At 47.6% G+C, this 27,400-nt stretch overlaps 1 protein-coding gene across 2 annotated transcripts; it reads right to left on the bottom strand.

Moving 5' to 3' along the window:
• Positions 1 to 878: 878 nt before the first annotated feature.
• mgat3b (beta-1,4-mannosyl-glycoprotein 4-beta-N-acetylglucosaminyltransferase b) lies at positions 879 to 21,720 on the bottom strand. Of its 2 annotated transcripts, none has more exons than XM_052084631.1 (5): positions 20,992 to 21,720; positions 7,201 to 7,609; positions 6,273 to 6,871; positions 5,522 to 5,804; positions 879 to 4,543 (listed from the first exon to the last, which is right to left on the bottom strand). In XM_052084631.1, the coding sequence occupies exons 2-5, from the start codon at positions 7,606 to 7,608 to the stop codon at positions 4,061 to 4,063; spliced, it is 1,773 nt and encodes a 590-aa protein (XP_051940591.1). In that variant the 5' UTR covers position 7,609; positions 20,992 to 21,720; the 3' UTR covers positions 879 to 4,060. The 2 variants fall into 2 exon arrangements, with proteins under 2 accessions (XP_051940591.1, XP_051940592.1); XM_052084632.1 differs by having other exon boundaries at positions 6,273 to 6,862.
• Between the last annotated feature and the right edge of the window lie 5,680 nt (positions 21,721 to 27,400).

The following is a 27,400-nucleotide window of genomic DNA, read 5'->3' as shown; positions in this document are numbered from 1 at the left end:
GTATACACTGTAATGTGGGCGGGCCATATAGGAAACGTAAACATTAGTTAAAGATGCAGCGAGATGTTACTAAATAGTTCCGTGTGCTCTTGTCGTAATGTTACGATAAGTATACAACGTGTGTCTCCACTGCATGGCAATTTTTATTTTACAACTTTGCAGTACTCAAAATTCTAGATCTACTTCAAAGAGTCGGTGAGTCTTTAGTCCTGGGAACAAGTCGCGGATTGCATTTAATTGATCCTGACAGGTAAACAAAGGATTAGAAAACAGTGAGCACCACTGACGGCATGAAAAACATCAGGAAGATGTTAGAAAATGATCTATCTTGTAACTTTCAAGTGTGGTTGCAATTTTAAATACTCAATTCAACTCAACTTCTTTTCCAGACCACAAAAAATATATTTTTTAAATTGATTGATGGTAAAACTTCTTCAATAGTGTCCCAATGTTTTGATCACGTGGCGTCATATTTTGAAACGTCAGGGAAAGCCCCGCCCCCAAATGGTCTTCCGCGTGCATTCCGTCAATGTGGCATCACTCCAAAACGACTTTTCATACTCTGGCCGCTAGATGGTGTAAGAAACCACCTTGTGCGATAATTACAAAATGGGAGACTCTTTTTACAAGCCGTCAACATTTCTCTCTCTCTCTATTCTATTCTATCGTTCGTTAATATCCTGTAAGTAATCTGTTTTGTCCGATTTTTATCAAAGTTGCATTTTTCGATATTTTTGGGGACTGTTTTGCATTACAAATCGTACCTCTCTTCGTTCTCGTATACCTCACTAAAATGCCCAATTTTTAATATGGAAAAAAATGTCCCAAATATTAACCCCGCGCCACAAAAAAAACCTTCACACATCGTCATAGCAAACTTGAAATTTTGAAATTAATTTATTATATCTTTGCCACAGAACATTTGTGGTTGTTGATGGTTAACATACATCCAGTCATTTGAATAAACACCAGAGTTCACTTCCAAATGTTCTTTTTCTTCTTCTTGTTTTCCATCATCAAAAAAGCGTCTTTTATTATTTTGATTGAAAGTATCACCCCCAGGTTCTTGGGGGGGTGCCTTCTCCCTCCCACGGTTCCTCCTCTTGGAACACTGAGCCACTGGACCACACACACACGCACACACACACGCACGCACACGCGCACACGCACACACACACTCACGCACACACGTGCACGTTCCACCAAGATCAACAAGACAAAAAAAGATATAAATCAATAAAACTATGTGAGATTGACGAATCAGTGCAGGGGCGGAGGGAGTCGCAATTGTCGTTAAACAAAATCAAAAGTCTTCCTGCATGTGCTTTCAAAATAAAGCTGTCAGCATGTGGAGCTTTTCATTAGACAGAAACAAACTGCAGCCCCTTTCAAACAGTTTACCAAAAACTCCCACAGCGGAAACTTTGACACAAAACCAAGCAATACTGAACGTGTCAGAAAATATTTCACGTGCAGTCAGTGCGAAATGAGCTTTTGATGCACATTTGAACCAGAGACACCGCAAAGTGACCACTTGACGGCTCTAAGCTTCCACAATACGTCTGCATATGCCTTTCACGCAGCACTCAGCGAAGGCGGATCTTGATGTGACTGTGTGCGCTTTCACACAATGATACCACGTCACGCAATCGGGGAATTGAATTTGATTCTGTTACGCTTCACACACACACACACAAAACACCAAACCAGGAAGAAGCATTCTGCTCCAGAAGCCATTCCATTTGTCACTCGGGCTTGAACGAGTACGGCGAAAGGGGCTACTGAGTGTGTTTGTGTGTGTGTGTGTGCGTCAATGCTATCACACTTTGGCTTCAACACGTTTTGTTTAACACACAACAACAACAAAAATGGCGGAGAAAAATGACATAATTGGAAAACATTTTGTAAGAAAAAGCAGGATAAAAAGATAAAACCCAATAACCCTGTTAACAACCCAATATTAATAAGCGATCAATGACAACACAAACCAATAAGGTGCTTTCAGAGGCATCAGAAAACAACACGAGCGCTGCGCAGTGCTTCGGAGACGACCAATCACAGCAAGGGACGCGGGAATAGGCGGAGTCACTCCGGACACAGCAACAACAACAACAAGAACAACAACAAAGAAAAAAAAACGACCACAGACAGAAAGCCTCAGTGATTGGTTCCACCAACTTGATGGCCTTGGAGGAGGTAAAAGACGCCCGGGGCACGTCTGTTTGAACAGTAGGCTCACACACAAGCACGCCTCAAACACATTAATTAAATAGCAAGCTGCCAAATCGATGTGATTTCGACAAAATTTAAAAAGAAACGCACACACGCACGCACTCTTGCTTCCCATTCCGAGGGTAGGACTCTCAATGCGGTCGATGAGTGAATTGGTTTTGCGGTGAAAATCGGATTGTTTTTATTGACGGTGAACTGGAGGGAGAGCGCCGGAGAATTGCCGATTTAGACGTTCGTGCGCGCGCACGCACACACGCAAAATGATCCGATTTCACTTTGTCTTAAAAAGGACCGTTTATTTCCGAGAAACAATGACTTCTTTGTTGCCGACAGGCGGGGCAATAAAATGCTCCTCCACTTGGTGGCAGTGCAACGCAATAATTCAGCAAAGAAATGGTCAACCGGAAGTCTTTTTGTTTGGGGCCAATCAGAAGCCGGAAGAAAGCCACACGTTGGAAAAGAGGCAAGAGCGACTTTGGCAAACGCTTGAACGCGCGGAGCGAAACAAACAACGTAAAAAAACGACGTAAGCCGCGATGCCGCGAGGCAAACGAGATGTCGATATTCGTTGACATTTTGTTTTGACCACTGGGATTCATTTTTATTCCAATTTGCCTTTTCATCATCGAGTAAATGTCAGTCTAGTGTTGAAAAAGAGAAAGCGTTATTTTTTATGATTTTTTTTTAGATTTCATTTGTCATTTTGGAACTGAATTTTAGGTTGAATATTTGTATCGACATTCCCCCAAAAAACGGACTGCCTGTTATTTTTAAATGATAAATGTTGATCGAATGAAATCAATCAAGTTTGGTCTTCAATTTGAAAGTCTGAACCAAAAAAAAAAGTTTTTTCGAAAAGCATGAAACTCGTTTCATGCTTTTTCTAAACGTTTTTTTTACAAGAATTCCAATTAAAAAAATGTTTGTTTTTTTTAGCATTTGTATTCAAATTTTAACCTGTAAACGTGAATCAAAATGACATTCAATGAAAACGTTTCAAAATACTCCATCATTCGTAAACCTCGTCTTAATGTGAACTCAACCCGCGACAGTTTGCTGCAATTTCACGAAAAATGCTTCAAAACCAAACGGAAGCCGTTGCCAACATTTCCTCAGAGGCTAAAAAGTGGATGACAACACGGCGTCGGCATGCTGGGAATTCGTGAGGGGGTCGGGGTGGTGGGGACGGTTGCCGCGGCGACGGCGGGCGGTCAGCGGGGTCACCGCCACGTGCGCGCAGCTGTCGAAGCGTGATTGCCGCTCGCGCGGCCTCCGAGCTCTGATTTATTGCAATAAATTTATGTATTTATTGTGAACGGGTTTCCGCGGCAACCCGAAGCGCTCGCCGTCTCCGACGCGTCCGATTTTCTTCCCCAACACTGAACGATACGGACTCCTTCCTCAATAAACCGCTGTCCTGTCTTCTGCGGCAACGCTCACCGCAGCCCTGGCCTGTCACCTGTCGCTATGGTAACCCAGCATCATCTTGTCTTCTGTCGCCACGGTAACCAAGCATTGCCATTACTTTTTGTTTCCAAGGAGGCAAAAGTGACCTTGCCCGGACTCTCGGACTCTCTTTTTTTTTTCTTCTCAAGATTCACAGCTGATTGGCACACGCCGTACACACCTGCAATTTTTAGAGGGTGGGTGGGGGGGGGGGCGAAAATAAATCACCGCAAAACCTGCGTTGAACACAGACAGGCACGCATGCGCACACTCATGACTCACAGCCAATTAATACCCCCGCCCCCCCCTCCACACACACACACACACAAGCCACACGCGGGAACGTGAAAATACTCGGCACATCCAGCGGTTTGATCCGGTGTCAGCGGCGTCCGGCGTACGGGTTCTCCAGGAGGTAGCGGTATCGCTGGTAGTGGTCCAGCATGTACTTGGGGGCGTACATGTGCTCCTTGGGGTCCACGGGCGGGTACTCCTGCAAGGAGCCGTCGAACCAGCCGCCGGTGCGGATGAGCTGGCGAATGTAGCCCAGGTCGCGTTTGTCCTCGTAGTCGCCCCAGCGCGGGAAGTCGCCGTTCTGGGCCGACACCAGCTTGAAGAGGATGCCCTCGGGCGGGAAGCACCAGGAGCAGTGCCAGCCGGCAAAGTGGAAGGGGCTGCCCAGGGACCACTGCACCAGGATGTGGCCCGTGTCGTTCTCGTACTTGCGGAAGGCCGGCATGGTGTAGTACTCGCGGCGCCGCAGCTTGATGCCGTCGCCGTCGTAGACGGCGCGCAGCATGCCCGTCGTGCAGCCCGACACCACCTCCAGGGAGCCCAGCTGCTTCCAGAAGAACCCGTACAGAGACTGCCCCAAAGGCACAAACACGGAAAAATATCAAGAGAATATTTAATATAAAAAAAAAAATTGGGGGCGGGGGGCGGGGGGTGTCGCTGCTGAGGATAGCCCGCACATCTATATAGCATTAGCATATAGCATTATAGCATTGTTTGTTAGCACGAAGCTCAGAACCCGTACAGAGACTGCCGCACGGGCACAAACACGGAAAAATATCAAGAGAGTATTTAATATAAAAAAAAATTGGGGGCGGGGGGCGGGGGGGGTCACTGCTGAGGATAGCCCGCACATCTATATAGCATTAGCATATAGCATTATAGCATTGTTTGTTAGCACGAAGCTCAGAACCCGTACAGAGACTGCCGCACGGGCACAAACACGGAAAAATATCAAGAGAGTATTTAATATAAAAAAAAATTGGGGGCGGGGGGTGGGGGGGGGTCGCTGCTGAGGATAGCCCGCACATCTATATAGCATTAGCATATAGCATTATAGCATTGTTTGCTAGCACGAAGCTCAGAACCCGTACAGAGACTGCCGCACGGGCACAAACACGGAAAAATATCAAGAGAGTATTTAATATATAAAAAAAAATTGGGGGCGGGGGGTGGGGGGGGTCGCTGCTGAGGCTAGCCCGCACATCTATATAGCATTAGCATATAGCATTATAGCATTGTTTGCTAGCACGAAGCTCAGAACCCGTACAGAGACTGCCGCACGGGCACAAACACGGAAAAATATCAAGAGAGTATTTAATATTAAAAAAAAAATTGGGGGCGGGGGGCGGGGGTGTCGCTGCTGACGATAGCCCGCACATCTATATAGCATTAGCATATAGCATTATAGCATTGTTTGCTAGCACGAAGCTCAGAAGGAAACCATGTGGCGGGTTGAAAAGCAAAATGTGTCATTTTGAGCTTTTTCAAGAAAACAAACAACAACAACAAAAAATCAAAGACAAAGCCGCGGCATCAAAGACACGCTCACCTTGCGCATGTGAATGGCGAAGGGCTCGGTCCAGCCGTCAAACAGTTTGAGGAAGAGGAGGCCCTCGCGAGCCGGGATCTCGTCGGCGTCGTTGATGACAAAGACGTCGTCCGGCCGGCCGCCCTCCACCCGCGACATGCCGTCGCGCGTCAGGAAGGTGCGAAGGTAGTCGTCGGCGATCCAGCCGTCCTGCCGCCCGCCCTCGGGGAAATGGTCCAGGAACACGTACAGGATCTTGTGGCGCACGTAGTCGTAAGTTCCGTTCAGGAGCAGACGCAGAAAACTGCAATGCACACGCACAAAAGTGGTCGGACCCGAGTCCCCGGTCGGTAAAGTGCGGATCGCGTTTCGGGGCAGTTACGAGCGCTTGCTTGCCCCCCCCCATCCAAAAATGCTAACGTGAGCCGCCCCTACACACCTGCCCGGCGCCTCGGGTCTGTGGACCAGACTTCAAAGCCCTCTTCAAAACTCACTTTGGCATTTGACTCAGCATGACTTAGATTTGATCTTGATTTTAGTGTTTGGTGCTTTCTACCGCCTTTATTACCGATTTGTCTTACTGTTTATTGTGCAAATACTATTGACTTGACTTGACTTTGCGTGCCCCAGAACCGAACGCTTCCGTGGCCCAAACTTCCGACGGTCCCAGAAAAAAACGAACAAAAACCGCAGATCAGACTTCAACCGCGGCTCAGACCCCGTTTGGACTGCCCCCGAGCCGCTTCGGCGTCCGCCGAACCCCGCCGGTCACCTGAGAGGTCTTTTTTCCCCGTAGGCGGTGAAGTTGGACTCGCAAACCAGGAAGAGGTCCACGGCCCGCGCCAGCTCGTGAAAGCGGACGTGCAGCAGGTCAAACTCGTGGTTGACGTTGATGGCGTTGATGACGCGGCGGGGAGTCTCTCGGGGCGTCAGCCGCTCCTTGGTGGGCAGGTTGGAGTGGTAGACCATGGCGGGCACCCCGCAGTAGGGGCCGTGCCAGCCGGGCCGGCAGGCGCACTTCACCAGCCGCCGCCCGCCCCTCGTCACCCTGGTCTTGGACTTGGGCGTGACGAAGGCCCGCTGCCGCCGGACTTGCAGAGGTTTTCGATAGCCGCCTTGGCCGGCGCCGCCCGCTCTGCCGGCGTTCTCCTTGGGGCCGGCCATCTCTGTGCCCTGCCGGAAGCACAGCGCCCCGGCTCGGCTTCGAGTAAAGTACGCCGTCTTGTCGTCCTGCAGCCGGTAAGTACGGGTGTGCAGGTCACCCATGGATTCCGAGCGGGCGGTCGTCGGTCCGGCTTGGAGGACGGCCGCCGGACGGGGCGGCAGAGTGGGTTGGCGCGGGGGTGGGCGATCTTGCTCTTTCTCTTGCTGCTGTATCGGGAAAAACAACAACAACAATTTTGTTGATTTGTCCTTGCTTTTACTGTTCGGTGCTTTCTACCGTCTTTGTTCCCGATTTGGTTTACTGTTAAATTGCTCCATGTACGGCACTTTGTATGCAGCGATTCTCGAAATACAATTGAATCGAATTGTGAAAAACAGTTGGGCCCAAATCACCTCACTGGGGTTAAAAAGACCCACAAAATATTTTTGTGCCCATTTTTTGTGGTCTTTTCGTGGGTTATTCATTTCTGCCAACAAGTTTTTTGTTTTTCCTTTTTCAGAGCGCAACGCCGCCGCCGCAGTTCGTTTCACCGTACCGGGCTGGCAAGGTCCCCCCTCGGGTTCTCGCCGGGTTTCTCCCAAGGGTGAGGAGGCGCCGGCACCTCCCCGATCCTCACGGGCAGTCCCGCCGCGCCGGTCCCTTCCGAGTCGGCCGGCGCCCCCGGCCGCTCCCCCTGCGCCGCCGCGCTCCCTCTGGCTTTGGGTGCCGAAGGGCGGAGGACCGGCGGCGGGGGGGCCTCCTCGGGGGAAGCGGGTCCCAGCGGCGCTCCCTTCTCCTGCCAGAAGAATCCGGTGACCATGATGAAGGACTTGATGTTGGGGTACGGCGCGGAGAGCTCGCGCAGCAGCGACACGTAGTGGAGGGCCTTGTAGTAGTGCAGGAAGGAGATGACGCACAGGCCCACCGTGCACAGCAAGAACACCCGGTGCCGCCGCATTTTCATCCTGTAAAACAACAGGCCAAGAGACCGCTCGTGACCAGTCGCCCGAGTCGGGAAAAAGACCTCCACCGATCCAACCGACTGCGTTGAGGATTTGACCCAGATTTTTGCCCCAACAAAGGTCAATCAAACAAGATATGAACCAGAAGCTACCACAAACGGGATTTTCGCTTCTGCCGCACCGGGTCAAAAAAAACACAAACTGGGTCAAGAGGTCCTCAAAAAAGTCGGGTCGATGGAATCGCGTCACGCCAGGTGCAGGATTTGGACGCCGAAGCCAACCGCGGACGCCAGTGGCCAAGCGCTGGCGTCTTTAGGTGCAAATTCAAAGGTGGGGGCGGGAGGGGAGGGGGGGTTTTCATGGAGTTTTTCATGGTTTTTCATGGAGTTTGATTGTATGAGGCCAATCGGATTGTTGTGTGGCCCAAACACGGACATCCGCACACACTTAACTCATTCACTCCCAAAGACGTTTTTAGACGTCTTTTCAGACTTGGTTGGTACTGAATGAGTTAAAGGAGCCGCGTCAGCAGAATTGGGGAGGTGCAATGATGAATGATGCAGAGTCCTTCTCCAGCCTGGCAGCTCAATAAGGTTCAACTCAGTGTGTGTGTGTGTGTGTGTGTGTGTGTGTGTGTGTCCCATCCCAATCCCCCTTCTTCCTTTTTCCAGCACAAAGAAAATCTTCCAAAAAAACCCACAGCAAGACGACAAAGCATCCGAGTGCCTATTCATAACCCCCTGGCGGAATCCGACCGCGTTCGCTGACCTCAGCTAACGAGCACCCATGGGGTGTGGGTGGGGGGGGGGGATGGCGGGGGTGAGTACAGAACCCAAACCGGACAGAGCCGTTGCGCCCAAATATGGAATGAGCCTATTGAGATGGGATAACGGTTAGCATGCGAGCCACTCGCCGGCGCGCACGACGGCCGACGCCAAAGCTCGGGTGCCACGGCACCCACGGCACCCGCCGGTCCGGGCCGTCGCTTTTAAAGCAACATGCATTCCGAGTCGCATTCGTTTTTTTTTTGCACTTGCTTCCATTTGCTTTTGTTTGTAGTTCAGTCCGGCAAATGAGAATCTGTTAGCGATTCATAAAAATTCAAAAAAACGATCTCGATATGTCACGATTCAGTTTTTGTTGAGATGATGATTGAGTTTCGCCTCAGTGTTCACTGTCGCGGTTCTGTTTTGCCCCCCCCCCCCCCCTGTTGGCTATCATGTCCTTCACTTTTGCTATTCAAAGAGGCCTGACCGCTCTCGCTCTGGAAATTTTTGGGGGGGGTCATCGGCAGAGACGAGAGAGTACCTGCGTTGCACTAGTCTTCCCCTTTCGGCGTCCTGGTTTGTCCTTCAACCGAGGTGCCGCCTCTGTTTGCAAGTGCCGGGAGGTATTTGGAACTGGCGACTTCCTCCTTCTCACTTCCCCATAGTTTTCTTTTTGCAGAAGGAGGAAGCAGAAAATTGAGCAAGGCAAAGTGACTCGAGCCGCTGCCGTGGACGCCCGCGGTCAATCTTTCGGTTGAAAAGGTCACTTTTGCGCAGTGTTTTGGGCGGCCAATCAAAAGGCAGCGCTTGGCTTATATCCCGTTATGACAAAGCACGTGCATTTTTCATTGCTATTTTGGTCAAGTGAACAAAAAACGCCTTTCACGTCGGTAAAATGTTGACAAGAATACCGAATTACGTTGTATTTCTTTTCAATATAAGAATACAATTCTTTTTTATTTTTTATTTTTTGCACGGCACCTGAATGAATCAAATGAAAAAAAAATCGGTTTTCAAATTCCGTCCTTTTCTTGAAAATCAGAAAATTATTTCATATTGACAAGATAAGAAAAACAATTCCTCTTTTTTTTTGCACAAATTAATTGATGAATCGAATGAAAAGAAATCGTTTTTTCCAATTCCGTCCTTTTCTCGAAAATCAGAAAATTATTTCAAATTGACAAGATAAGAAAAACAATTCCTCGTTTTATTTTTGCACAAATTAATTGATAAATGGAATGAAAAAAAAATGTTTTTCAAATTCCGTCCTTTTCTCGAAAATCAGAAAATTATTTCATATTGGTAAGATAAGAAAAACAATTCTTTTTTTTTTGCACAAATTAATTGATGAATCAAATGAAAAGAAATCGTTTTTTCAAATTCCGTCCTTTTCTCGAAAATCAGAAAATTATTTCAAATTGACAAGAAAAACAATTCCTCTTTTTTTTTGCACAAGTGAATTGATGAATCGAATGAAAAAAAAATTGATTTTCAAATTCCGTCTTTTTATTGAAAATCAATATTATTATTATTATATTATTATGTTATCAATATTTTTGACCATGAATTGATTGAGAATCAATGTGCTTTGATGGTTTTGACAAAATGTACTTTGGTTGTTCCCAAAACAAAGATAATTTTTTTTTTTTGCATTTGTTTCCTGCTAATATTTCCCAATTTTCAGATATTTTTGTTGTTGTTGTCGTTGTTAGTTGCAAACAATTAATTGAGTGACTGTTGCGCCAATAGTTTTACTGTGCTGGGGGGGAGGGGGGGGGACAACAACTGTGCGACAACAACAGCAATTCTGCGCAAACGACAAACAGGAAAGCTGGAAGAAGACCGACAGGAACTTTTTTCCGGGCATTCCGGGCATGCACGCGTGTTTGGATCTGCCGAGTCGGCGCAAAAGTGGCTCGACGGGCTTTGTGATGCAAACCACACCAAGCACCGCTGCGTGTGAAACTGTGTCCTCATTAACATAAAAAGAAGTCACACACACACAGAAGGCAAGCAGTGAGGCAAAACACGCAAACAAGGGGGGGCTGGGGGGGGGGCGAGTGATGTGTAAAAAGAAGAATCTGAAGCGAAACGTTCAAAGTAACATCTGCTGTCCGTCCACCGGGACTCATTAGCGCGGCGGAATTGAAAGCCGTCCGCCAGAGTCGTCAAACGCCGACGACCGAGGCGTCGACGAGTCAACATCTCAAGGTCAAAGTCGTGCTTCGGGGTCACGACAGTGGACAAGTTATGCAGCAAAAGCAAAACAACCCCATTTTTTGGTTACAAAAGCATCGGCAGAATTTGGCTTGATAACTAAATGGTACGCTTAAAAACGCAAAACAAAAAAGGGACGGATGACCAAAAATTATTTTCCTTCGAGTTTAGATTGTAACGAAATGTAAACCGTATGCCAACGATATGTGGAATTGGATATCCCAAAATGTTTTCCTCCCATCAACAACCTTCAACAAGACTAATACGAGTGCTCCGAAAATTGGTGGCCACACAACAGGCGACGAAGAACTGAGTCGAATTACACCCCCCCCCCCGGCCCCTAGCCCCTTCCCCCTCCCTTATAAAATGCCGCATTGTGTGACGGGACCACCGAAGCCTGCCGAGAGCGTCTCGGGACAAAAGTGGCCTTCTTCTTCTTCAACTCATGAACAAGCCTCCCAAATAATTCTGCCAAAAGGGGGAGCCTTCCCTTACTCAACTGCAGAAGTGGGGGACTGGTCTCGGACATCCTGGGATCGCCTCGACCGACCAATCCGATTTCTCTGTGGTCACCCTTCTCGTAGCCCGTAGCCCTTTTAATCCAAGGCTCTCAAACGGGGCCGCTTTGCTACAACACGCCTGCTTCAAATGATCAGCAGGAAGGAAGATCAAATCGCTGATGACCATGAGCGCAGCCTCTTGGGAGGGGGGGGGGGCATATTTTCACATGGACCTCGGGGGTGGCCAGCGATGATGTAGCTTTGCTGACGACGGGCGCACACGTTTTTACAGACACGTCGAAATTTTCCCATGCAGACGTCCACTTTTGTCAAGAATGAGGCAAACAAAAGATTCAACAGCACTGCTGGACCTAATTTCTGTTTGCTGTGTTGACAATGTTCGGAGACCTGCGAGAGAGCCGTGTGTGTGTGTGTGTGTGTGTGTGTGTGAGAGAGAGAGAGAGAGAGAGAGAGTGAGAGAGTGAAAGAGACGGAGAAACAAGACTGCTGTTGATTCCAGTACAGTGGCCCTCATTGTATGAGTGTCTTAGGTCAAACCTCGGCCCAGTCACTCAACATGGTGTGTGTGCGCGTGTGTGTGTGTGTGTGTGTGTGTGCGCGCGTGCGTGTGTGTGTGTGTGTGTGTGGTACGTCATTTAGAAAGGGTGGTCCCCGAAAGTGATGAACTAAAAAGTGGTCCCCACAAAACACTTAAACCGGTGTGTGTGTGTGGCTTAAAAAAACTTTCACAACAAGTTGTTCCTAGCTAGCTAGCTAGCTAGCCAGCTAGCTTTGTACCATCGAGACGCTGCCTTCAGGGAATCAAAGATTTGTTTTTCCAAATGTCCTCAAGGGAAGAAAGTAAAGCCAGCGCTTTTCGGGTTGTCTGAATGAGCTGACGGCACACCGGGGCCACATGATACACGGTCAACAATAACCCCCCCACCCCCCAAAAAAAGGCAGAAAAATATGAATTGCGACTGGCAGAGCGCTTGAAGCAACAATTGACTCTTGACTCTTGACCAAATCGATTTTGTCAGTCAGCTACTCGTCCGCCACCCGCTCGGAAGCCCGGCCGGGGGCTGCCTTCTCGGAAGCTGGTTGCCCTCAACAAGGCAGCCCCCAAATGTTCTGGCCATGACTCCTCCGTCTGTTTGGATTCATGCTCTGGCGTTTATTTCGTTCATTTATTTTTTGGGCTGTGCATGTGCGTGCGTGATTAGCAGCCGAGCCGTCTCGTTAAGAGACATAATGGCGTCCATTCACTTGGCATTTTCGCATATAGTGCTGAATCATTCCTGTGTCCTTGTGTGTGTCACACACACAAGCACACACACACACACACAATCGGTGATAAAGTCATTTGGAGGCGAGGCCTCGACGCTCTTCGAACAATTTTTACACGACCCGTGACATCAAATACCCACAGAGATGAGCAGAAATTTGGTGCACTTTCAGACGTGGATCGACGAAGACGCTCGCTGGCTTTAGCGGTTAGCATTAGCACCAAAGCTCAAGGAAAAGAATGCGTTGAAATGGCCAACGTGAAAATGGTAACTCGCGAGCGCAATGGCCGACGTTCTCTGTTTGTTCGGTTCATTGCTTCTTGAGACGTAGTTTTTGGTGGGTCTCCTCATGATGAGACATGAGGACATGAGTTCATTTCAGGTCGCAAAGAGAAAATGGCTTTGGGGCAGAATTTTCAATGACATTGCTCGGGTTTATCCCGAGTCAATTTATAGAGGTGGTGACCAGAACTGAACTGAACATGCTTGCCTGATTTGGTGCATTTCTCAAGATTGAAAAGATTTGAGTGGCCTGAGAATCAAAAACCAAACAAACGGCAATTTTGCCCAACGTGACCTTCACTTCACATCAAAGAAAGCGCCAGGCTTCGTCTGTATTCTCAGGCACGAAAGAGACTTTTTTGGAGGGGCTCCTCATGATCGACATTCCCACCAAATTTCACGGTGCTCAGTGAAACTGGCCTTGGTGCCTCAATTTTCAACAAGAACGACAGCAAAATCCATCGCGACTGCAAAATGCGGCACAAACGGCTGCTTCAAAACCAAAACGGCTTCTTGAGACCGTGATAGACAAGTCAACAAAATCTCATTCTCCTAAGCGAGACTGCTTTCAGGGGCCGACCCCCCCCCCTGCAAAATTCAAAGGGTACGGGACATTCCCGGGCTAACTTCGGTAGCCCTAAGCAGCTGCTAAAATCAAACGTCACACCGCCGAAGGACCATGACGACGGCGTCGACACGCGAGGCCTGCGCAAAACAACGACTAAGGCAAAAGGTATTTATTGATCGTAGTCTCCGAGAAGAATCACGACCCGAAGGATTTGAATTCTTGGAATGTTTGCGATATAACAGAAGCGAGCGCGCGGGCCTCGCCCTTGGAAAAATGTCCGACACATGCTTCTCATTTCACAAGAATCTCAAGTTGTTGTCAAAGCTTTTCTGCAGCAAAGATCAGAAGCCCCGCGCCGCATATTTGACCAAAACGGCCGGCTAACGTGGAAAGAAGCCGGACTGATCCTCAGAACGCAGGTTCTGCCCCGCCGCGCTGCCCGCCAAACAATCAATGGGAGCAAATTGGAAAACGTTCATCGATCGTCGGGGCCGCCGTCGATCGATAAACAATCACAACAATGAGCGCAATCAAAAAGCTTCCTCGGTCTCACGACCGTTCACGCTTATCGATGAGCATCGCGTGGCTGGAGGCGAGTGGACTAACGGACCACGAAATGGCCGCCGCAAACGAAACGGCAGACATCTTTTTTTTTTGGTAGGTCTGCTCTGAGTGGATTTCATGTCGCCTTGTGAAAACTGTCTTTATAAATAATAATCATAATACAGAGATGAATTTGAGGGGAAAAAAATGGGACGCTAAACCTAACGCAATGTCTTTTTAATTTTATGCTGACAACCTGTCAAATTGATTTTTTTGGGGGGGGTTGGGGGGTCGATCTGACACAATCTCTAGGACAAGCTGCACAGCCACCCCAGGAAATGGCTGCTTACTTCCGCTGTCTTCTGTGACAAGATCATCAGATTATTTTTGGGATCGCGGTCTAAATTTGATGTTGCTGAGTGGGGGGTGGGGGGGATAAATTTACAGAATCTGGTGGTGATACCAAAACAAATTTGGCGGAGTCATCACTCTTGGCTGCCACGCTTTGCCTACATGCAAAAACTGAAAAACTGAAAAAGTTCACAATTTGGCATCGCCCGTCTGTCTAGTGCACAGTACGAAATTCAATTTGGGCAGGACGCCTGGGACCCCACCCCCACAAAATAAGTTGAAAATCACTATAATGGCCACTTTGAACCAGCACGGCAGATCCCCCGCACCCTGCCCACCACCTTTTTCAGCCACTCCCCTCAGGCAGACGCTACAGATCCATGCGCACCAAATCCAGCAGACACTTAAACAGCTTCTTCCCTCTAGCCATTAACTCCTTAAACAGTCACTGACATAGTCACTATTCTTGCACCACAAAATGGTACTACAAAACTACTGGTTACTCTAAAATGGTTCAATGATTTTGTTGTTTACGATGATACTAGTGCAGCGTGTTATACCGGAGACAAATTCCTTGTGTGTTCTACATACTTGGCCAATAAAGATGATTGTGATTCTGATTCTGATTCTGATTGTTGAGTCTCTTCGGATATGGCGTCTTGAGACTTTTTTGTGGCTTTACTCACGTTGCGCATGCTTACCAAATATCATGTTGCTAAGGGAAACCGGTTTTGTGGACTGGATGATAAATCAAAGATCCCTCGGAAGTGACCCTAAAATAGCCGTTTACAACAAACATAGCAGACTTCCTGTGGCTTTTCGAGCGCGGCATCTGGAGACATTTTTGTGGGTCTCCTCGTGAAAGACATGCCAGACAAATTTCATGCAGCTAAAGGAAAACACTTTCGGGGGTTGAATTTTCCCAAAACTTCCAGCTACTGAGCCAAATTGGCTTTTACACAAATGCACACAGACATTTATTTGAATGAGTCACTCTCCTGGAATTGATGTCGAGTTCAAACAAGAATCAGAAAGCGCATCTCGGCTTCCCTGCAGGCTGGTGGGTGGGCAAAACAAGTGGAGGAAAGAATACAAACAGGTGGGAGGAGCTTGGTACAGCGAGTAGGCACGAGCGCCCGTACCCCAAATGCTGACACTTGGATGGAAAACATGGGGGTGAAAAGCGGCAGAATTTGGGGGCTTTCCACAGCAAAATGAGGTGAAGCCAAGCTTTTGTGGCCATTTGAGGAGTCCCTACATGAATGTGTGTGTGTGTGGTATGTCATTTAGAAAGGGTGGTCCCCGAAAGTGATGAACTAAAATGTGGTCCCCACAAAACAAATAAACCGGTATGTGTGTGTGTGTGTGCGTGGGTGTGTGTGCGCACTGGAGCACTCTCCCAGATGAGATAGTGTACTGCCGGATAATGGCATTGCAAACTCATCCCTCGGCGGCCTCTCTTCATCCATGCCTAAAGGTCTTCATTTGTGGCTTAGCTTCCACTTCCTGCCACCCCATTTCAACTTGCTGCGGAATTCTTCGTGATCGGTTGACCCAACCAAAATTATACCCACTGATCTTATTTCTACTTCCTTCACATCGTCCCAGCAAGCATTTAAAAAACAAAAAACAAACCAAAAAAAAGCCCACTTTGGGGCGAGCTAGCAGTTAGCAGTTAGCCTTGAACATGTCGTAGGATGGCAAAATTGCCAAAGTTCTTGGAAGTTGATGCGTGAATAATACGAGCTGGATGAGGCAGGAACAAGTGTGTGTGTGTGAGCGTGTGTGTGTGTGTGAGTGTGTGAGAGAAAGCATCATCTGCTATTTTTCACTCAAAAATGGCGCTGCAGGCTCACAGGAGGAGAGCCAACTTATCGCGTTTGATTAATTGTGTGTGTGTGTGTGTGTGTGTATAAGTGACCTTCAAGCTTACAATGACTGAACATTTAATGGGGGGTAAACTGCGCAAAGGGTTGGGGGCGGCGGGGCTATAATGTCACACACCTGCCGTCGCCTATTTTGTGTCGGATCAGACATCAAATGCGTAAGAAGAAACCAAAAAAAAAAAAAAACATAAGAAAAAGCTGAAAAGGAGCCAAATCCCCCAATTTGCACAGCCGTCATCTGATGAAAACCTCATGAAAAGCCAGGAAAGTGCAGCACGTGCTTTTTGCTGCAACGCCTCGCGAACCTCATCAAGAAAGATAGAAAGAAAAAAAAGAGGCTATACAAGGTCACAGAAGGTCAGCGAGCAAAACTGCTGTTGTCAATAAAATCATCGTGGAAAGTAGGTGGGGGGGGGGGAGTCATCTGGCAAAAACAAGTCAGTGCGGCAGCCCGGACGTCAAATGACATCCGCATGTTGTCCTTTCCAACCGTACGCCGCTCGTCGCTACGTCGCTCAGGAAGAAGCCAATTCAGAAACCCATTGAAAGTTTCTACCATGGCAGCGCGCGACGTGCTGCTGCCGCTGCATGAAATCTCAGAAAATGAAAGCCGGGCGGACTGCCATCACGTCACGTTCCATCCAAATGCCGTTTCCTTGTCATTGAAACGGGCTGCTTGTTGCCGAGCCTCTCGAAACTCAGGAAGTTGCAAAAATTTGTCATGGAAGGTCATGAAAAAAAAAAAAATAAAGTGTCACGGAACGTCGGGAATATTCATGGAAACTAATAAAAGGTCCCGCTCAAGACGACGCCTGGTATGCTGCCGTGCAAAATTGTAACAAATCCTGCAGTCGAGGGTGAAAATGAAACTCAAGTCATCGACTCGACTTCCAAAAGGAATTTGGAAGAAATTTCTTAATGAGAAAATGTTGGAAGTCAAGACGCGTTTTCCATGTAAATGGCCTAATCCGTTCCAAAAAAAAAATAAAATTCAGACCTAAATGTTTTCTAAAGCATAAAAATGCATTAAAATATGCCACAAATTTTTTTTGTTCTTGATTTTACTGTTTGGTGCTTTCTACCGCCTTTATTACCAATTTGTCTTACTGTTTATTATGCATTTTAAATGGCTCCATGTACAGCACTTTGTATGCAGCGATGGCTGTTTGAAAGTGCTCCAGAAATACTCTTGACTTGACTTGACAAATGCATGTGCCAAATTCGACGATCGCTCAATAAACGAGAGTCGCGCATCATGCGAAAAACAAAGAATAAAGAATAAAAATGATGCTCATTTAACTTTGAACGCTGTCCTCATTGGTTTTTGCCGTTTAGTTCGCAATCTCTCTCAGAAATGTTTTTTTTTGCCTAGCGTTTTGTCACAAACCGATCCGAGGGCGTTTGCTTTTGTCGGCTTTTAACAATCCTTTCGAAAATGTCCGAGGCAAACATCAGCATCGTGAGCGATCGCCCGACTTTTTTGGGCTGATTTGCATTGACGTCAAATCGGAATAGGCACATCTCGATCTATTTCTCCATCTACACGCATTTGGTAGAGGACCCTCTCAGCCAATGGGATGCCAGGATGATGCTCGGTAGCGGCCAATCGCAGAGCAGTTCAAGCGTTTGATGCATTCAGGAAACTCGGAGCTGCGATTCGCAACCCGCGCTGTATTTCTACCTTATCTTGAAACGTTTTTCAAAACAAGAGCCAAGACGTCGTCAAGGCTTTTCTATTTTGGCCTCGCTCGGTGGTTAAAGTGGGGCGAGCTGTCTGACAGGAGGCAGCGTTGAGTGAGGGGTGGGGCTTGTGGGGGGGGAGGGGTTGGAGGGGTCAAGGAAGCCTTATTTAGAAAAGTGGAGCTCGGGAGAAAAGAAAACGAGGTGGCTGGGAGGGGGGGGGGGGGTGAGGAAGGAGGCGGGCTGAGTGCGGCGAGGAGGAGGCCCAATGACGGTGGAAGGGAAAAGGTCGCACTGCGTGACCTTGATAAAGAGCAGCGGCGTGCGCACTTAAACGGCGCCTGCCCGCGCCAACCTTTCTTGCAGCACTTTGAGGGCCGACGCGTATGAAAAGGTCGGTGAAAATGCCGGGACCGAGTTTGGTTCGGGTGAACTTGCTGCGGCTCGCTAGCCGCGTTGAGCCAAAATGGCAGACATGCCGGGTCTTTTCTGGCATGACTCGTTGAGACTTTTTGGCGGCTCTGCTTTCGAGGATGCAATTTCTGTTTGGACACGGCTTCTTGCAACTTCATGCCTACCAAATCTCATTTCAAGCCCTTTTTTGGGACGTTATTTTTTATTTTTTTTTACTGCGGGCCTCCAAAATGAACCCCAAAACCGCCATTTCAAACCAAAATGTCAGACTTCCTGCGTCTTTCATGACACTTTTTTTTTTTTGTGGGTTCTATTGACACACGGACACGGCCGACCGGCTTCTTCTCCGCCACGTTCCGGAAACGCGGCGACGAGCCGACTTTCACGTGTTTGGAGCCTTCCAGCTGAGTGCCGAGGGGTGAGCGGGAGGGCAAAACAACAGGAAGGACATGCTAGCGGCACGCACGGCTTCCTAAGAACGGAGGTGCGCGCTCAAGTCCAAACGGCTTGGGAAACGCTTCGAAAATACTCCCCCCCCCCAAAAAAAAATTGGAAAGCCGTGTCTTTTATTCTCTCCAGGAACAGCATCCTGGTGTGTGTGTGTAGCTGCTGGAAACAGAGGTGGAACGCATCTTAATCGCCATGGCAACAGCCGCAAAAGCAGAAAGCAATGCAAAGCGATGAGCCGGGTTAGCTTCGGGCTGTTAGCATAGCGTTGTCAAAATGATTGGTCGGCTGGCGTCCAATCCAGGCCATAGCGAGGAAGACGCTTTGAAAGTATTTTCAACATCCTTTTTTTGGGGGGGGGCGGGGGCAATTATTCCTTTTACTTGAATTAATTTTTGGGGCGGGTTTACACAGTGGCATTCATTATTCTTTGACTCGTTTATTTGAGATTTTTGGGGGGTTCTTTTTGACAAACAATCTCATTGATTTTCTTCCGAATCTATTTTTTGTTGTTGTTGCAACCGTTCAATCGACGTTGAAGGCTTATGGCACTTTTTTGTGCAAGAGCCGTATTGGTTTTGCTGTGATTTTGGGTTTTGAAGCATTTTTTTTGGTTTCAAGTCAGTACAACAGCTTGATTGCTTTTTCAATCTTTTTGTTCTTCGGTGCAACAACCGCATTGATTTGGAATGATTTATTCTCTTTTCACGCAGCAGCCCAACATTTTTTTATTATTATTTTTATTATTATTTATTTTATTATTTTATTATTTATTTTTATTTATTTATTTATTGTTTTTATTTTTATTTATTTATTTTTAAAAAATGTTTTATCTGCCCTCTCGGAAGGATTTATTTTTTCTTTTTTAAAGCAATTGGTTATCGCGTTGCACGGATGAAAGATGATTCCCTGTTTTTGCCGTGATGTGTTGGTAAGCGCGGGAAGTTATGCGGGCATGACATCCAAGTCGTAATTTTGCAAACGTGGCAACATTAGCGCAGCAGCTTATCTCGATGTTTACGCAAAATGCGGCGTACATTTTTTGGAATGTGTTGAAGTCAGAATGGCTTGAAAAAAAAAAGTGGAGGATAATTACAAACGTTTTAGGCGTAGAATCAGCCTGAATGACTTTGGCATTCAGACAATGAGGAAAAAAAAACTAAACAAGACATTTGACCTATTATCGGTAATTAACTTGTTGTTACACTTATAAGACTGTTAGGAAATTATGAAAAAAAAAAAGAGTACAACAATTTCATTTGTTTTTACTGAAGTGATTAACTGAAACGCAGACGTGCATGCCAGTACAGGATGCTAAAACAATGACAACTTTTTAGAAATGGTTATATCATTCATGTAAAATGTCGTTTTCAATTTGGATTGATGACGAGTTAAGACAGAAAACAACATTTAACAAAAGGAGGGAAAAAAAGGTTTTTAAAAAAAAACATGAAACATATTTAGCATCTTTTTACATACGTGTGCCAGAAAAGAAAGGTCCGCCATTTTGCCCCCACTTTTCATGCTTTGCTCCGGCAGCTTTGCCACGAAAGACTTGAAATAGTTTTTACAATTTACTACGGTCAACAAACTATTTGTCTTTCTGAAGTGCATGTTTGAGAATTTGAAATGACTGAAAAAAAAATATGATTAAATTAATCATCTACATTGGCCTATTTTCCCTGACATTTTTTTTTTGGGGGGTGGGTGAAAGTAGAGATTTGACAACACCATGTGACTGCAAATGATTATTATTTACATTGTAGCGATTGGAAAATGTTTTGTCGGTTAACGGCTATCCGGTGCTGCCAAAGTGTACGTGTGAGCACAAATTTAAATGAATAATGAATGAATAAATAAAATAAAAATGGATATTGATTGTTGACGTGCTTTCAAGTGGTTGTTTTGCCCCCCCCCCTCTGAGATGGCCTTGGCCACCCCACACCCCCCAAGGTGAACAGTCTAGCTCTGCCACTGGCCACGATTCAGGTGCCTTTTCCCGACATTGGGATCCCGACCGGGATGGACTGCGAATGGGAAAAATCTGCATCGAACTGATGCCCATGTTCAATACTGAAATTCTGGGAAAAGGAACCCCCCCCCCCCCCCACGACGACAAAAAAAATGAAACCGTGAAAAGGTGGTACTGAAATTCTCGGAAAAGGAAAAACCTCCAACCCCCTACAACGACAAAAAAAAAATAATCAAATGAAACCGTGAAAAGGTGAAAGCGGGGGTGCCAAACCGCGAGTATGCGGGGGTCGACTGTACTGCATCTCTGAAACGCATTCCAGTCAAAAGAGCGTCATCGTCGATGGAAAAGCGGCGCAGGCCATCTGCGCTTCTTGTTATGATCAACTTCATCCAGAGCGCGCACGCGCACGCGCGCACACACACACACACACACACACACACACACACACTCACACGCCTTCTCCTCTTACCCATCTGTGCCTGTGTCAGATGTCTTTCATGGGTCCACTGCGGCAGAGAGCCCGGCTGTCCGTCCGACTCGATCCGGCACAAGGCGCCGCATCCCCGGCTGGGAGGACCCTGCAGCGGCCGGGGAGGAGCGCCGCCAAATCCGGGGCCTCCGATTGTTCTCGAGTCGATGGCGGCGGCGGCGATAATCCTTTTCTCTTCCTAATTCGCGAGGATGGAGTGATGTGGCGGGACGTGGCGGTGGCGGCGGAGGAGGGGGGTTGGGGGGGGGGCGCCTTCGCGGGGGTGTCGATCGCCGATGTCGACCGTCCTTCTTGGCCCGATTCGGGTGGGTGTTTCCCGGCCTACGCTTGTCCCCCTTGCCCCGCCGGCTTTCCTTCTCACGCCGTAGCCAAAAGCAGCAACATAGTCTCCGGCTCGTCTTGTTCTTCAGCGGCAAGGGACCATCTTGGGGGTTGGAAGGAGGGCGAACGAAGGCGGCGGCGTCGGCAGCGGCGGCAGCAGCAGCAGCAGCAGCAGCAGCGGCTCAGCGAGGGGAAGAGCTCCGCCTTCCCCAGTCACGCCGCCGCGGCGAGGGGTGGAGGGGGCTGCGTGGATGGAGGTGGGGGGGGGGGAGCGGGAGGTGACGGAGGGGGTACAGAAATTTGAGAGGGGGTTGGCTGATGAAAAACAGGAGGAGGAGGAGGTTTGGAAAAGAACGTCTCATTTGATTTGTTCTGTGATCAGGGGGGTGTCCCAGCAAAATCTGCCCCTTAGGAAGGACCTCCCCTACCACCCACCCCCCCTCCACCCTCGCCTTCATGGAGCTGGTGGGAAGAGGAGTGCCGACCCCAAACGCAAAACAAAGTGTGTGTGTGTGGGGGGGGGGGGGGGCATTATGCAATGATATTGGCGGGGGGGGGGGGGCAAAGTCTCCCCCTCCCCAGATTGACACCCGTGTGCCGCCTATAATATGAGCAATATGAGCACCCCGGTGCTATTTTGAGAACGTTGAACTTCCACTGCTGGGGGTTAAAGTGACGGAGTCTATGACCCCCCCCCCCACTACCAAGGAAGAAGGTGCAATGCAGCGCCGTCGACAGATTAGCGCGTTGATTTGCGACGTGACCTTGCTGTTTCGCAAAGCAACTTTGACCATTGAAGTGACCCCCCCCCCCAAAAAAAATCGTTTGCTTGGCAAGTGTTGACGTGTGGTAAGGCTTATGAAACGGGAGAACTGAAAGATGCTCAACTCAACATGGGCCCAGGAGATGAGCGCAGAAGAGGAAATCAACGGGAGTAGACCAACATACGCTCAATTCACGTATTAAAAGTGCTTTGACGCATACGTGATGATGATCAGGCTTATGCACGTCAAGTCAAGAGTATTTCTGGAGCACTTTCAAAACAGCCATGGCTGCATCCAAAGTGCTGTACACGGAGCAATTTAACATGCACAATAAACAGTAAGACGAATCGGTAATAAAGGCGGTAGAAAGCACCAAACAGTAAAATCAAGAACAAATCTAGTCAAGTCAAGAGTATTTCTGGAGCACTTTCAAACAGCCATCGCTGCATACAAAGTGCTGTACATGGAGCGATTTAACATGCACAATAAACAGTAAGACAAATGGGTAATAAAGGCGGTAGAAAGCACCAAACAGTAAAATCAAGAACAAATCTAGTCAAGTCAAGAGTATTTCTCGAGCACTTTCAAACAGCCATGGCTGCATCCAAAGTGCTGTACACGGAGCGATTTAACATGCACAATAAACAGTAAGACAAATCGGTAATAAAGGCGGTAGAAAGCACCAAGCAGTAAAATCAAGAACAAATGAAAATGTCAATGGGGCAGCCCCGGCGTAGCACCGCACCAAATCTTGCCGTGTGAACACCCCCTAAGATGGTGTACTTTGGAGTTGCTGATACCTCCAACCTCCCCTGAGTGGCCTCACCTTCAACTCAGGGACATCAAGAGCAGATAAAAAGGGAGGGGCTGTTTTAGAGAGAATTGTGAGCAGCCTCCTTTCTATTTTCCTTGCAACAACAAAAAAAAAAAGGCGTCCCTTCTCTTGCTTTCTTGAATTGTCCAATCATATGATCAAAGAGATTTGACAACATTTCTGTCTCCCTTTCAGAGGCCATTTTTGCGGCGCCATCTAGTTTGCCCCCCCCCCTGCACCCGCCCCCCACTTTATAGCATTTTTCAGGACAAGCGAACATATTGTCAAAGGGCCAGTGACCATGAAAACTGATCAAAAAGCAACTATAAAACGCCCCCCCCGTGCCACCCCCCCCCACCCCAACAAAAGCGCCCGACACTTTGCCCGTGCTCACTCATGTGATGCAAAGGCACGCACGTACGTTGGAACCAATTGTTGCCGTGACAATAAAACGGCAATAACACAGCCGGCAATATACACAAGATAACCTTTGACCTCTTGACCGCTGAAGCAAAACAGCTCAAACGCATAACACCTGTCGTGCATTGTTGAGTGCGCGTTGCTCACGTTGTCACGTCAAAGCAGTTCAAAAGTACATTTTGAATTAAAAAAAAAAAAAAATTCCATTGCTTTTTTTTTTTTTGGGCCGTGTGAAGCCCCGCCCACCGCGCTGACCGAATGCCTCCTTCTCGAATGTGCTCTGGAAACTGTCAGCGCCCTTGAACTGCTCATCCTCGAATCGCCCCTGACATATACGAGAAAAGTAGTTCCGTCTTACACACACACACTACACACACACACACACACACACAAAATCCACAAAGGCAACAGGACAAAAAAAACGTAAAGACAAACAGCAACGCCGCCGGCAACGGACAACGGCGCCATTCGACTTCCAGGCGGCCGAAAAGAGTCATCGTGAACGCGCGCACGTCCCAAATACGTAAAAATACGTCAAAAACCACAACACGACAATCATCATTTGAAGCGCAAGGGCAATCCGACAAAATCATGAGGCGCCCCCCCCCTCCTCCCAAAAGCTCTGCTTGAACTTTCACAAGCAACCTTATTTTTTGTATCCTGTAGGCATTTGTGGGGAAACCTGTCCTTAAAACGTCACGGTGGGGCCCGTACATGGCCCCCGATCCGCAGGTTGCCCACCACCGCTTCCGGCCGACAAAACGAGTAAATCCTCCAAAAAGGTTTACCTCTCCGAGCTCGACGCCTCGTCACCTTCTTCTCGACTTGCCGCGGCTCCCGCGTGACTCCAATTCGCGGTGCTGTGAAAGACAGGAAGAGACGTGCGTGAGATTTGTTTGCACTCTGGAACACTCCCTAAACGGGAGCGTGTAGCCAAAATGAATAGATAACGCACCTGCGCAGCGGGTGGGTGCGCCAACTTCTGTTGAATTGTAACCGAGAAGGCGTGCCGTGTCCCACGCGTTGGGTCACCTGTCCGTCAAGTTGAAGAGTGATTGTCAGGTGAAAAAAACGCAATGACTAAAGGAACACTCGAGTGGGCTGCAACCCAGCACAGAAATTCAGCCCCCCCCCCCAAAAAAAGAATCTGCAGTGATTTTAAGGGTTGTTTTCACGGTGATTATGTGCCACCAAAACCAATATGCACTTTCCATTGGTACATTTTGGATTTGGTGATCCATTTGAGTTGATGTTAATCCTTTAAAAATGGCAAAGATTCAAATTATTGTTGATCTTTTAAATGCTGCACCAGTTGGAAAAGAAATACTCGACCGCAAAGCCCCCCCGCCCCCCCAAAAAAAAGGTTTTGCCTAGCAAATCTTATGTTCTCAGGTGAAATTGGCTCTATAAAGAAAAATACAATTAAAAAAAAAAACAAAAAAAAGTCACAGAGACTTAACGGAGTCAGATTTTGGTGGGCTTGAGAGCGAGAGGAAAGACATCTTGTGCACTTTCCGGTGCAGTTTTGTGGACCTTTTTTGGTGGTTCTGCTCAGGATAGATTTTTCATATTGCTCAGGGAAGCGACCTTTGGGGCCAGAATTTAAAAAAAAAAACAACAACAAAAAATAACCAGAGGCAAACTTCCTGTGGATTTTGAGCAGGGCTTCTTGAGACTTTTTGTTGGCCAACAAAAAAGACCAAAATGTAGCTTGCAAAAAGTAAAGGGCTTTTTTGGTCAATCTTGGTTGGCCAAGTTTGTCATTGAATGGCCAAAAAGGAACCCCAAAATGTGCTTTGCACCAAAACGGCAGGCCTCACGCGTCTCTTCAGGAACCGTTTCATAAAGGCTTTTTTTTTTTTTTTTTTGTGGTGTCCACTCATGAGAGACACGTCTGTCAAATTGGAGTGAAACAGACTTCAGGGGGGGGGGCTCCATTTTTGAGGTGCCCTAGTGCAGTTGTCAGTTTTGCGTGTGAATGCTGAATCAATCAACCCGCACTTCCAAAACTTGGTTCAAATTTGCCCAAAACAGGCACCCAAGCGTTTTTCGAGCTCATCGGGCAAAATCCTTTGCTGTGGAAAGGTGCACCGCCCCCGATGATGGATTCCGTCTTACATCAATCCACGAGCCAACGGCAGTTCCAAACTAACGAGCGCAATCAAACTTGAAAAGCGGGAAGCCCGACCGAAGGCCGTAACGGCAACTTGACCTCCTCTTTACCAAATCCCCCTCGGACTTTTTAAACATCTCTCCATGCCCCCCCCCCCCCCCCACAAACCCCCTCCGGCGGCAATTACGCCAATTAAAGCCACTTTTGGAGAATTGGGTTATGGCCCGAGTGGAAAGAAAAGGGCAATTACATCCAAGCGGAGCAATTAGCAACACGCGTGGCCTCCGAGCACAACAGCGGCCGCGGCCGCTGAATAGCGACTGTTGTGTAACATGATGATTATTATTATTATTATTACTAATGTTGCCTTTTTTTTTCCCTAATCACATAAGCTAGTCGGTCATAATGGTGACAAGATATTTCATGTTTTTTTTTTAAACCATTATTGCTGAAGTAAAAAAAATAAAAAAATCTGGAGAAGTATTTCTCGCTGGGGATAAAGAAGCAGTTGAGTTTCAAACAGCCAGCTTGCGCAATGTCCTTTTTCTTATCCAGATTGTCGCAACTCCCAACCCCCCCTCCCCCCCCCACCCACTTCCTGACTGTGCCGCTGGAAAACAGGAAGCCGGACAGCAAGAATAGCTGACGCTTCGAACCAAGTTGTCAGGAGATCCTGCACTTCCATTAAGAGCAATAATCGGTGAACAAGAAGGAGAAAATCTTGGGGGGGGGGGGTGTCCCAAATGAGCACTTGAGAACTAAAATGAGAGACTTCCTGCGGCTTCTTTTTTGCGGGTCACGCTAAGCAAATGTTGCTAAAATCCCCACTGCTTACCAAAACGGCAGAGTTTTTTTGTGGGTCTACTCTTGATAGACAAGCCGACCAAAGTTGACCTCAAGAAGGCAAAACTGGCCGCGGGGTCTGAATTTACACGCAAAAATGTGTAAATTTTTTCATCACGGTGGAAAAAAACAACGGATCAAGTTTGGCCACGAAGCTCCGCCCACACAGCAGGGCGAAGACGAAACCACGCAGGTGGTTCGGAATTCAGCGGAGACCGTGTCAAGCACACGCGATCCAAATTTTGGAGCGAGTGGACAAAATCTCAGAGGAGCGACTCTGGCAAGGAATCCTCGCAAAATTGTCCGTTTCAGAACCAAAAGTAGATGGAATGTACTCGACATACGCATCTTTATTGTTGAATTAAAAAAAAATAAAAACAGTACATTGAGCACATTCATGAGATTTCAAAACAAGTCCAGCAGGTCTGAATTCAAAGATGACGCACTTGAGACAACATGAGGCACACGGGTCAGAACCGGGCCCTCAGGCGGGCCAAACCAAGCCGGCGGGATTGTTCCGCCCGTCTGGCAAAAGTTCTGTTTCGTTCACATATGGATTTATTTTAAAGCTCTCATTTTGACACGAGCACCAAAAACTGCTCGGAGGTGGGTTTTTTCCGGGTACTCGGATTCCCACCCACATTCCAAAAACATTCACGGCAGGTTAACGGAACACTCTGGATTGTCCCGAGGTGTGAGTGTGAGCGCGGGTGGTTGTTTGTCTCTGTGAGCTCTGCGATGGGCTGCCGACCAGTTTTTGGTTGCCAAGAATAAGCAATAAATTAAAAGAAAAAAAACGCACATTTGACTGAGTTTTTTTTTTAACTTGGGCAAGTCAAACACTGTTGCATTATGGGTAAAATTGATGAGTAAAAAGGCCGAGTTGTTTGCATTTTTAGCTTACAAATATTTTGGAACAAAAATGTTGACTCTGCAGTGACAATTCCCCATTTCTGTAATTTCTTGCAAAAATCTGACTTTGCCCCCCCCAGCCCCCTCCCCAAATGAAGTTCGGCTGTTATGTTCTAAGCGATTTGAAAGTCGCATGTGAAGTCAGTTTTTAAAGGAGAAAATAAAAGCGCTTTTTTAAAAAAAGTTGTAATTTAGGTGAAT

Source organism: Hippocampus zosterae, chromosome 13 (genome assembly GCF_025434085.1).
Source record: "Hippocampus zosterae strain Florida chromosome 13, ASM2543408v3, whole genome shotgun sequence".
NCBI lineage: Eukaryota > Metazoa > Chordata > Actinopteri > Syngnathiformes > Syngnathidae > Hippocampus > Hippocampus zosterae.
The sequence above is the reverse complement of the archived record's forward strand: the minus strand, read 5'-3'. Positions and strand labels throughout refer to the sequence as shown.